At 40.7% G+C, this 13,240-nt stretch overlaps 1 protein-coding gene across 4 annotated transcripts in view; it reads left to right on the top strand.

Annotated features, from left to right (window-relative positions):
• The first annotated feature begins 760 nt into the window (after positions 1 to 760).
• The window catches only part of LOC126377714 (lysine-specific demethylase lid-like), a 67,043-nt gene continuing 54,563 nt past the window's right edge, over positions 761 to 13,240 (top strand). For all 4 annotated transcript variants that reach the window (XM_050025489.1, XM_050025488.1, XM_050025487.1 and 1 more), the window contains exon 1: positions 761 to 1,169. In XM_050025489.1, the coding sequence (XP_049881446.1) occupies positions 963 to 1,169 (207 nt within the window). In that variant the 5' untranslated portion in view covers positions 761 to 962. The remainder of the gene's footprint in view (positions 1,170 to 13,240) is intronic.

Raw genomic sequence — 13,240 nt, 5'->3', positions numbered from 1 at the left:
CGTCTGTGGTCCTATGTCGCACTAACGACAGCAAAACAGTTTGGGTGCCGCGTTACGGTGCGGCAAAATATGCACCAGCCAGTCCCCACAACACGGGTTCGTGGGCTTAAACTTGACGCAGTTAATGCTATCTATGTGGATAAAAAAGGTCGAAGTTCTCCATATAATTCGTGTCGAGCTTATCTATAAAGCTAGTTTCAGTACTGTTAAACAAAATTTAATTGGTATCTGTCAGAATTCGCACCATTATGTTGTTTGCAGGTCACATGACGTTGAGTATTATTTGTTGTCTGGTCTCGTGAATACCTAGCCCACTACGCAAACAGCAGACATCTTTTCTATTAGTCTGCAATAGTAACTGTATGGAAGCGCTTATGGAGAATATTTATCCGTCCTTTACTCTCTGTGTGCAATTCATTACGCATATCTATCCACGGCCATTTCTGTTCAGCAGGACAGTGTCCGTGTTACGTGTTTAGTGCGCGGGATGCTACAGCGATATTTTTATGTTTAGATATTTTAATACTTTTATAATCCGACGTGATCGTACGCCGTAAATAAATATTTGTTTTTGACATTACAGAGTTTAACAGTTCTCGAATTTATATGCATAATACCATCTTTATTGCAGTCGGGTAAACTAGTCTTATTTTGTTTTTTGAGAGTGAATAATTATATTGTAAAATATTTATCCTGAACGCGACTATAAAACTAGAAAATATTTTTCTAGTGCAGCAACACTGAAGTTTCGAAAGTTCAATTTCGCATGGCGGACGTACGAGTGAACTCTGTTATTTGTTGGTGATAATTTCAATTACTATCTCGTCGTGATTCCTTATGGAAAGACTAATTCTAATGTTACTTTTCCTTTGTGGTCGTGCGTTGTTCATCCCTTAATGGTAGATGATGATATAGTGTTATTTGTTGTTGCATCAGTGAGAACTGCATAGTTTTTCTCAAAAATGGGAAAATGTGACGAAGCTAACGTCGAAGTTAGTATGGGGGACTCGGCGTCCCCCATGAAACCTGATAATTTCACGTTCACGGTGCCCCCTGAGGCGCCCGTGTTCGAGCCCACGCCGGAAGAGTTCCTGGATCCTCTCGCCTATATCAGCAAAATAAGGCCAATAGCCGAGAAGTCAGGAATTTGCAAGATCAAGCCCCCCGCAGTAAGTACTTTCCTTTGTTACACCACTGCATACGACCCCACACGCCCTAATAACCTTGATTCCCATTGGTAATACTCATTTTACATCATTTATAACCCTTAAACGTAAGGTTATTGTCTTGTGATGCAACCATTATTACCTCGTATTTATCGACTGCGCGTCGCCACATTGTGATTTTTTCCACTTGAATTTGCTGGGATACGCTATAATCTTGACCCTAGTGGCGGGATATTGTTAAAAAGTGCATAATAACAGGTCATAATCCCAATGCATATTGTTGTGAGATTTGGATGCCATTTTGTATCGTGCCTCAGCCTACAGTTTAGATAAAAAAAGAACTGTCGCGAAGTTTTTGCTGTACTAACTGTAAATCACAGTAAAACTGCTGGATGAGCGCGAATTTTATGGAATTTTCGATGATTTTTCACTTCCTCATGAATCTTACATGACAAATCAATTTAAGTACATGATGACAAGTGTACTGAAGTCAATATTCACCTTAAGTTTGGGCACAAAGTCATCATTTATGGCCATCAGTGACCCTAACTCAGTCACAATAAGAATTTCAGTCTAAAATCACAATAGAACAATATAATTTGCTTCTAAAACCAATGAAAATCATATTTCCTTGTAAAATGCACTTTTTAAAATGGCAGCTATAATTTCATTCTCCAATGACACACCTTTATAATATTAATCAAATGTTCTAAAATACTCTAAATCCTAATACAATTGCATAATATTAGACACACCATGTGGTAATTACGTGTAATAGCAATTTCCACATATAGAATAGTGGTTAATTTGCCATGTGCATTTCTCTAATCTAGCAATCAACTTCTACTCTTGATAATACACAATGCTTATCTTGTGCTTTTGTAGTAAATTTCTCAACAAGAAATGTTAACCTATTTTGTAATTGATGTAATTATGATCTATTATTGGATGTAGATAGGTAGATAGATAGATAGATATAGCCTTTATTATGAACCTTATACTTAATATTTAAAAAAATGTGTTTAATTATGTTAAAAAATGTTATTTATCTTCTTCATCCATTTGTCTTTTGACAAAGGCCTCCTCCAGCTCTTTCCACTTATCCCTGTCTCTCGCCAGCCTTCTCCACATATTTCCTGCTGTATTTTTGATTTCTTCTTCCTAAATTATTGGATGTATTGACATTATTTTTATCAATGTTTGAGTGCTTATTTGCCTTGACTTCATAAAATGCTATGAAAGTATCGAAGCAGCCACTGCTGATTCTTTTTAAAACAATTTATTTTGATAATAAAAATCTTAAGATCTAATATTATAACATTACCATGGTTTAAATTCTTGTAGAGTTTCTTAAAACAAAGTCTTTTTCTCTTCTATTGTGTGGGTTGTGAGGTGCATTAAAAACCTCATCAACCTTGGTTTCAGGGCCCCTGACTGACTCTTGTAATGACTACATACTTACATTGAAACATAGAAGAAATCTATTTCCCATTGGGGTAGGCAGAGACAGCAGAAATCCAATTAATATGATCCTAACATACCTTTGCATCCTCCACTTTCATCAAAGATTTCACGCATGTTCACCGGTTTAAACTCATAAGACCGAATGTTCTTTTAAAATCCAAACCCCACTGTTTAACTACTGTCTGGAAATCTCGACCTTACGAGTTTATAGTACTCTTAACCTGGCCTTTCTTTAAAACATCCTGGTTTTGACCACGGTATGACCTAGGCCGTCCTCCACATCCTATTCTGATGTTATTCCTGAATCCTAAAGGCTATATTTGATAACCATAGTCAGACGGAGCAGAAAGTCTTGATGACCTACGTTTTATCTGAAAGTGATTACTCTAAAAAGTGGTGTGTGCCTGGAATTTAGATGTGAGAAAAAGTGTTCTTAAAAAGTGTGCTGATTGGCAGACCCACTATCATGTATGGCTTTTAGTTTATATTATCTGGTTGACCAATCCTTGGCCTAAGGGATAGGTACAGTCATGAGCAATATGATGTACCCACTTTAGGACTCTGTCGCACTAACATAGGTATTTGACATTTAGTGAGACTTACAGTTCAATTTGTCAAAAAAGTTAATGTGACGTGGTGCAAAGTGTATACATAATTAATGCTCGTGACCGTACACGAAAGTAGCTATGAGCCTGGCATGATCACTCTACTAACTAGAAAAAAAAGTGTTCTTCACTCTCATAATGTAATTTCCCTTGGCAACGGAGAAGTCAATTACTGGTGGGCAGAGCTACTACCGTGTAAGCCTTTTAGTTTAATTATCTGGACAAGACTTAGCCTAGACAAGAGATATGCAAAAGCATGTATGGGGCTGGCATAATCACATAGTGTGTTTAAGGCCTCATTTATCAATTAATTTAAAAAAAAATTGTAAATAAAGTGTGCATCAATCAGATATTAATTTCTCTTAAGTGCAGTTTTCACTAAGACTGTTGGCCACCTACCACGTTGGTCTAACAGAAAGGTCAGTGAGGTGTACATAGTTCATATAGCGGTGGATGTACCTCTGACTACTCCAATTGGGATATATAGTCGTGAATTGATGATATGTTGTTATGTATAGAGTATCTTATTTATTTAATTATAGCCGTTTATCAGACATAGAAGTAAAATTTTAAAGTTTTTCCTTAATCTGTGATCTACGTGAACCAATCTGTGCGCCTTCGGGCAAAGGCCCCGTGTTTCTCCATTCTTCTTTGTTGTGCACTAATCTGGTCCAGGTCTTAGTGTTTCCAGCCATTGAAATTATTTAGACGGCCCACCTTTTAAAAAAATAAAAGTAATTAAGAATCTTCTCCTATGTAACACCAAAGAGAAAACATGGATTGTATACAGCTACATATCAACATACAACACACGACACATGCTAACATACACGACACATAATTAAAGCACATAATAACGGGTTCTTACCGCGTTTAAATGAGGATATGAGACCCCCGATATTTCGACACTGTTGCAAGTGCCATGATCACGGGATGACTGATGAGATTGGTGTGGGGTAGGTAGGTGGTATTATGATAATAACCGCGTAAACTTAAAACAATGTATACACGACACATATCAACATACATACATACATAAACTCACGCCCGTAATCCCTAATGGGGTGGGCAGAGCCACAAGTAATCAAAGACAACTTGCAGCCACTGTTGATACGAAGTCCAAAGATGAATATGATGAACCTTATGGTGATAAGGGATCAGCCTATCGCCCATAACATTAGTCCATCATGTTAGAGGACACATATCAACTCACGACTAATATATCCCAAACATGTCGTAAAAGTGTGTTTTCAATATGTTTATTCCTACCCCTGACGGGGTGCCTCCCCGAGGCAGTCAGCAACATCAGAGGGCTGTTAGGTTTCCTTGAGGAAGTAGGGTGGCTGGAGTGATCCAGCCGTTTCTGGTATGACGCAAAATGGGCGCTCAGAAGCCGAGTTGCCGAAAACGGGCCGCGAATACCAATAGCGACATATGTATAGGGGCAGAAGGCAACAGGGAAACTAATTTTCCCTTGAAAAGTAAGTAGCATGGAGAATACTACATGGCTCTTAAATTAATGATAATGATGTCTATGTATCCACCACTTTTCTGTTAATACAAACTTTGGTAAGTTTTTGTGTATAAAACAGGTTTATGGTTACATATAAATTAGTTGTGTTAAATTGATTATCGCTTTCCTTAAACTAACCTAGGTCTTTGACCTAAGATAAAATACCTAAACATAATATTTATGTTTACTTTTTATGAACTATTTTAAACATTTTATTCATAATCATTTATTCCTTATAACAACTTTACATTGTGTTGGAAATTGGAAATAAAAATAAAAACAAGCTCAAACTACATTTCAACTACATTTTATTATTTCTAAATAATGCTATTAACCTAATTTCCACCTCCATGGTTCAGTGGTTGAGCGTTGGGCTCACGATCCGGAGGTCCCGGGTTCGATTCCCGGTGGGGACATAACTCAAAAATTACTTTGTGGTTCCTAGTTTGGTTAGGACATTACTGGCTGATCACCAGATTGTCCGAAAGCAAGATGATCCGTGTTTCGGAAGGCACGTTAAGCCGTTGGTCCCGGTTACTACTTACTGATGTAAGTAAGTAGTCATTACATGAGCCATGCGGCCTATGGCGGCTTAATAGTAACCTTGACACCAGGGTTGATGTGGTTGGTACTCCACCTCACAACCCACATGATAGAAGAAGAACCTAATTTCCATTTTAATTTAATTTACAATAATGGCGAGTACCTAGTTTAACAATGGTGTAACTAAAAGAAAAATATGTAGCAAAGGAAAACTACACCTACAAAGTTGTATCAAGGATCCAACTAATAATTACAACAAAAACTTAGATACATAGATGCTTACCAAATCATGATTGGACTAGTACATTCTAAAGGACGTTTTTTTTGACGTGACTTATTGTAGATTTGCTGCAGATGGCATTAACTACTTGGCCTGAGAGTGCCCAGTTGGGCGCGAACCTCTGCTCAGGGCGTCGTCTGAGAGGAAAAATATTTGAAAGAACTAATCGACTGAAATCGGCTGAAAAAGATGAAAACTGCTTGTTTGTGATAGTTAGGTTATATAAAACAAAATATTTTTTGAAATAAAAGAAAAACCTTTTTTCTTCAATATTCTCTCTCTCTCTATTTAAGAGCTGCGCTCTTGTCGGTGGAGTAATCGCCATTCCTCTCTTCTTCCCGCCAAAACCGTCACCTCACGATACGACACGACCTGCACCTTCTCTTTTATTTGTTTCTTCAATATTACTAAGTAAATAATTAAGTTTTCTTTGGAAATTAGCATAATCAGAACAAACAGTATATTCCTGCCAAGTAGTTAATGCCATCTGCGGCAAATCTACAATAAGTCACGAGAACAAAAAGTATAACTCAAGGAGATTCGCCCAATCCCGTCAATCTCGAATGGTATCTTGTCATAATATGCTTCGGGATTGATTCCGAAAAGTTTGCGGTCACACATCGTACTCATTGTTACTTAATTCATAAATAAAATTCGGAAATAAGTCGAAAAGTAAAATGAGATTGATTTTTGATTATCTTAGACTGGCTTCAAATACCCTATTATCGATGGATTATAGACGGTATAATAGCTTGCTTCTCACACGTGGAGCGCTGGTTCTAAGCCCGGTGCAGGATTTGCACCAAGTTACTAATTTATCTCAAGTGCAGTTTTTACTTACGACGGAACGGAGCAGGTATATGCGTTTAGGGTGAGAGATGTTTGTGTGTGCGTTTGTGCAAAGTAATGTTACCACTTATCTTCTAAACTAATGATCCGATTTTGATGCGGTTTTCAATAAAGGGTTTGTGTTTGATGAGTTCATGTTATGAGACAGGTGCCATGGCTGTAACTCACTAGGGGCCGCCACATTATTAGTGTTTAGAATCAATTTCGAAACGCCTCTTCAATTTATAATAGCAATTTATATGCAATAGTTTTTAGTTAATTGTTTTTGACAGGCGTTTTTTTTTTTTCGGTTCCATTGATTACGACGACGTTTTTTCTTTTTCGATGAGATTTTTACCGTCGTGGGTTTTTTTTTCTCCTCTCCCCTCTACTATTTTTCATTATATACTAGTGACATTCCCAAATCCCCTAATACCGAATTAGCTTTATTTGCGGATGATACAGCCATCTATTCTTCGTGCCGTGGTCGAGTTATGATGACCGGAATCCTCCAACGCGCGGCCAATGCCTTGGGCAAGTGGTTTCGCAAATGGAGAATCGAGGTAAACCCGGAGAAAAGTGCAGCGGTGTACTTTTCAAAGGGCTATTATAACACGCCACGGTCACGCCGTCAACTTAAAGTCATTACGATGTTTGGCAAGCCGATCCCTTGGGAGGAGCAAGTCAAATATCTCGGCGTAGTCTTAGATAGACGTCTTACTTTCAAGGCCCATATCAAACGAGTGCGCGATCGCGCCGCGTTTGTAATGGGCCGTCTTCATTGTCTCCTTAACAAGCGAAGTAAATTGTCCCTTAGGAATAAGGTGAAAATCTACACGACTTGCATCCGTCCGATCATGACCTATGCAGGGGTAGTTTTCGCTCACGCGAGCCCCTCTCAAATTCACCGTCTACAGGTAATACAAAATCGTTTCATGCGGAAAGCCACGGGAGCTCCGTGGTTCCTTCGCAATGAAAATCTGCACATTGACCTAGGTCTGCCAACCATTGCCCAATGGCTCAAATTAGCTTCCAAACGTTTTTTCGATTCTGCTCCGCACCACCCAAATCCCCTGGTAGTTGCGGCTTCCGAATACATCCCGCTTAGGGACGGTACTGAAAAGTATCGGCGTCCGAAGGACGTAATATACGATCCCGACGACCCGATTACCCTAGCCATAGAGGCAGCCAATCAGCTCGCGACACCAAACACTTCAGGACCCCGATACCGACCCCGCCGGCGTGGTCGACGATTTCCCTCATTCAGCGCTTATCGCTATCGACCCACTAGGGTCGATTAATTCTTTCAAATATTTTTCCTCTCAGACGACGCCCTGAGCCGAGGTTCGCGCCCAACTGGGCACCCTCAGGCCTGTTGTCTTAAACGTTGTACCGGGTGAGAGCCTTCAGCGCTCCCCATTTGTCCGGCCAAGTAGTTAATGCCATCTGCGGCAAATCTACAATAAGTCACGTCAAAAAAAAAAACAAAAAAAAAAAAAAAAAAAAAAAAAAAAAAAAATGGGTTTTTTTTTTTAATTTTTCACTAACACAGTTGGCTCGATCATTATAAACGCTCGCTCGCACGCTCCCCGCGAAGGATTGACAGAATGCTTTAAAAAGATTTAAAGCATTCTGTCAATCCTTCTACATGTGCTGTCTGTGGGCCAACTACGAGGGGAGGTCAAAAAGTTCGCGGAATGAGGGGGAAGGGGGTCGAAATTAAACACGAAACTATTTTTCCTTTTCAATATATTCTCCCTTAACCTTAACACATTTTCCGGATCTATCAAATAATTTGTTTATTCCATCATAAAAAAAAGATTTCTCTTTGCTGTCAAAATAGGCCGAAATTGCAGACTTGACTTCTTCATCATCGCCAAATTTTCGTCCACGCAGTTCCTTTTTCATTTTTGGGAACAAATAATAATCGCTGGGGGCCAAGTCTGGACTGTAAGGCGGGTGGTTTAATTTTTCGAACCCGCATCGGTGAATGGCAGCCGTCGCAACATGGCACGTGTGGACGGGTGCGTTGTCGTGCAAAAGGAGCACACCTCTTGACAGCTTTCCTCTTCTTTTTTCCTTGATAGCCTCTTTCAATCTATCCAGTAAAGAAGCGTAGTAATGTCCCGTTATAGTCACACCACGATCTTTATAATCAATCAGCAAAATACCTTCTGTATCCCAAAAAATAGTGGCCATGATCTTTCCGGCCGATTGTGACACCTTAAACTTCTTTGGAGGAGGTGTGCCTTTTTTATGCCACTGCATCGACTCTTGCTTCGACTCAGGTTCATAGTGGTGAACCCAGGTTTCATCTCCAGTAACAATCCGGGCCATAACTTCTTCCTTATTCTCTCCACAGAGCTCTAAAAACTGGCGAGAACACTCGACACGCTCGCTTTTTTGAAGTGGCGTGAGCATTCTTGGAACCCATCTTGCGCTGACCTTAGTCATCCCAAGATGTTGATGTAGGATATTTAAAATACTTGTTTCGGATACACCGACCATTGCTGCAAGCTGCTTCTTCTTCAAGCGGGTATCTTCTAATACAAGTTTCTCTACTTTTTCGATGATTTCCGGTGTGGTGGCCTCAATGGGCCGTCCGGAGCGGGGGTCATCTTCAATCGACTCTCTTCCTTGCTTGAAAAGACTATGCCACTTGTAAACCATGGTTTTACCAGGGGCAGAGTCCGCGTAAACTGCTAACAGCTCTTGAAAAATCGTCTGAGCGGATTTTCCTTGCTTGGTGAGGAACTTAATGACGGCGCGGTGTTCAATTTTCTCCATATTCGCTGAGTTCTTCCCGATTCACTTGTTTGCTGGTCGATAGTTCAAACGTTAATGACCCGATTTGCTTCAAACTTGGTACATATACTGTTAATGAGGTGTGCAACTAGCGGCTACCTGTACGAGCAAACCAACCCCCTCCAACCCCTCCATTCCGCGAACTTTTTGACCTCCCCTCGTATACGTCGCGGGAATACGGAGGACTGCGTGTCCAATATAATAACGCGCTCAGGGTGCTGTTGGGGCTGCCGCGTTTTTGCAGCGCATCTTTAATATTTGCTGAGACGCAGACGGATTGTTTGTTTGCAATAGTAAGGAAACGTTGCGCCTCAATGATGCGTCGCTTGGAAGCCAGCTCCAACGGCATCCTGGGTGTGTGGGCGGACCGCTGGGAGTCGCCATTGATGGCGCGATGGTTGCGACTACACGCACACATACCTCCTCCCGCTAGACGACTCTAATTTTCTACTAAATATTAGTCTACTAACATAGGATTAAGTACTATGTTACTAACATCTATGGACAATAGTCTGAAAATAAAGATTTTGAATTTGAATTTTGAATTTGAATTATAGCCTCGTAAGGCCCGGATTTCCAGACACAATAGTTAAACAATGGGATTTGGATTTTAAAAGGACTTTGGGCCTTACGACTAGTGATGTGCCGGATCGTTAAAAATATATATCCGCGGATACGGATCTGAATACGGATATTTAGTGTAAAGATCCGCGGATACGGATACGGATCTTATTTTCTTAAACAAAAAGATTCAAGTTTTAGTTATTTCATTGTTATAAAAGTGATATTTTATCTTGCTTTCGTAAAAAAGATCTATCTATCTAAATGTTTGCAATATAAAGGTGCCAAATATTTGATTTTAAGAAATAAAAACAATCTCAATGGAATTTTATAGCCTTTTTATTTAATAATTCTACTTAATCACCTGAAAAAGATCCGTAAAAGATCCGCGTGAAAAGTAACGGACACGGCTACGGATACGGATTTTTATTTTATCTCGGATATCCGCGGATACGGATACGGATATTCGGAACATCACTACTTACGACCATATACGGCGATACGGCTCACTATCATTGGTCTAACGGAAAGTTGGATCAAGTTCGATGTGTATATTAAATACCAACCCACACCTCGCCAGCTATGTTTATGTATCATTTTGTAAGGAGATAGGCTATGCGTGTGACGTCACGTTGAATTCATTATGGCGCCCTCTAGAGGACATAAACTGAGGAGGAAAAAAATATTTTTTTGTATCCTACTTTTCAACCCGCAGTGGAGCAGCGTGGTGGAGTATGCTCCATACCCTCTCCGGTTGATTGAGAGGAGGCCTGTGCCCAGCAGTGGGACGTATATAGGCTATTTATGTTATGTATGTATGTATCCTACTTTTTAGAGCGTGATTTTTTCGTAGTCGAGTTTTTGTTTTTAACATACATACATAAACTCACGCCTATTTCCCACCGGGGTAAGCAGAGACTATAGAATTCCATTTGCTTCGATCCTGACACACTTCTCTTGCTTCCTCCACATTCATCAATCGCTTCATACACGCACGCCGGTTCAGAGTAGATTGTATTAAACTTTTTTTGTTTAGTTTTTATTCGTGTATTTTTTCTCTAATACAGTTCACCTGTCAAGTTGGTCTAACAGAAAGCTCAGCGAGGTGTGGGTGCTTAGTTCATCTTGCGTTGGATGTATCATTGACTCCCAATTGGGATATAACAAGCATTACAAGTTATCGATTTCAATTTGAAACTGCGCAGTTCGTAGATGTATAGCGAGATCTCTATCAATGCAGTTTCTAGAAGCGCATTTACCGGGTATCGTGGGCGGATGGGCGGGTGGGCGTGTGGGCGGAGGGACATTTGCCTCCCCAGGCTTCACACTGAGCGACAGAGGGATGCCTGCGTTTTGATTTATGATGCAACGCTAGTACCTTTGCTTTTAAGTTTGGAATTATTTTTTACATAACATAAATAGCCTATATTGTCCCACTGCTGGGCACAGGCCTTCAATCAACCGGAGGGGGTATGGAGCATACACCACCACGCTGCTCCATTGCGGGTTGGTGGAGGTATTTTTACGGCTAATAGCCGGGACCAAAGGTTTAACGTGCCCTCCGAACTTATTTTACGTTAGAGCGTCAGGCTCACGATCTGGAGGTCCGGGTTCGATTCCCGATGGGGACATGGTCGACATCACTTTGTGAGACTGTCCTTTGTTTGGTAAGGACTTTTCAGGCTTGAATCACCTGATTGTCTGAAAAAGTAAGATGATTCCGTGCTTCGGAGGGCATGTTAAGCTGTTGGTCCCGGCTATTAGCCGTAAAAGCACCTTCACCAACCCGCAGTGGAGCAGCGTGGTGGAGTATGCTCCATATCCCCTCCGGTTGATTGAGGTGAGGCCTGTGCCCAGCAGTGGGACGTATATAGGCTGTTTATGTATTCAAAAAACCATTAAAACTACGTAAATCTTTTGCTAAAAGTTCAAAATTTAATTGCAAAATAAATATAAAATCATTGGTCGTGGGTAATTTATTTTTTACGAAATGGCAACGCAGGGTCGGATGACGTCAGCTGGGCTAACCTTGAAATGCTAGCTGTCAGTTTTGAGCATACCTGGTCTTCTTATACCATGGTATGAATTATTTGCTCATACTTATATCTTACTTTTGCGTCAGAGTATTGTGGGGCGGAAGGCAAGAGGTAAACCACTGCCCTATTTTTCCCTAAAAAAGTAGCAATTATGCTACACCGACAAGAGCGTGGGTCTTAAATTGGTGATGATGATTATATGGCGATTGAAGAGCTCGGTGGCGCAGCGGTTAACGCGCTCGGACTGCGATTGTTGAAGTAAAGCAACTTTCGCAAAGGCCGGTCATAGGATGGGGGACCACAAAAAAAAAAAGCAAAAAAAAGTTTTCATCTCGAGCTCCTTCGTGCTTCGGAAGGCACGTTAAGCCGTTGGTCCCGGCTGCATTAGCAGTCGTTAATAACCATCAATCCGCACTGGGCCCGCGTTATGGTTTAAGGCCCGATCTCCCTATCCATCCATAGGGAAGGCCCGTGCCCCAGCAGTGGGGACGTTAATGGGCTGATGATGATGATTATATGGCGCGCGTTTCGCGCTAACTTGGCCCTTCCAACCTCTTTCTTTTATTCCGTAGGATCGACGATCCAACAGGAACTTTACTATGGAACTGTTAATATTTACATGGAAGCAACCCTAGTCTGCGCTGGCGGCAGAAATCCTGACACCCTCTCCCACTCCCACCGTAGTTATATTGAAATATTGCGCGCTATTTTACCGAAGGCAAATAAATTAAATTCCCTTCATTATTTATAGAATAAATCCGATAATCAACAAGGAGTTGCAAAAAGTAATAACATCATTATAATAACACGGTACTGTACAGTCATGAGCAATATCATGTACCCACTTTAGAACCCTGTCGCACTATCATATTTGACATTTAATGAGACCTACGGTTTAATTTGTCACAAAAGTTAATGTGACATGGTACCAAAGTGTATACATATTAATGCTCGTGACCGCACTACGGGTAAAGTATGATACGCTTTATTGTACGTGAACACAAGGTCGCTCTTCCTCCCGGATCGATCCCGGTAAACCAGTCGTTCCCTAAAATTTGTTCCCCGGAATAAATACAGGTTCGGCTTTTAAAGTGCAGTAAAAACTCGCCCCGATACGGGCACCCTCTGGCCTGTTGTCTTAAATATTGTACCGGATACTCTCACCCTCAGCGCTCCCCATTAGTCCAGCCAAGTAGGTAATGCCATTTGCGGCAAATTCACAATAAGTAACGGCAAAATAAACAAAAATAAACCGATGCCGCTATTAAAAAAAAACTACATCTTATCGTGTGAGTTGTGAGGTGGAATACCAACTTCAACCCTGGTGTCAAGGTTATTACTGAGCCGCCAAAGGCCCGACAAAACTCCACACAATAAAATATGAACTCGTATAAAATAGCCTTTCACTTTCCGCTCGCCAGGAATATGTTGATGATTCG

The sequence above is a fragment of the Pectinophora gossypiella genome, chromosome 24 (genome assembly GCF_024362695.1).
Source record: "Pectinophora gossypiella chromosome 24, ilPecGoss1.1, whole genome shotgun sequence".
NCBI lineage: Eukaryota > Metazoa > Arthropoda > Insecta > Lepidoptera > Gelechiidae > Pectinophora > Pectinophora gossypiella.
Note: the sequence above shows the minus strand (reverse complement) of the source record. Positions and strands in the feature narration are given on the sequence as shown.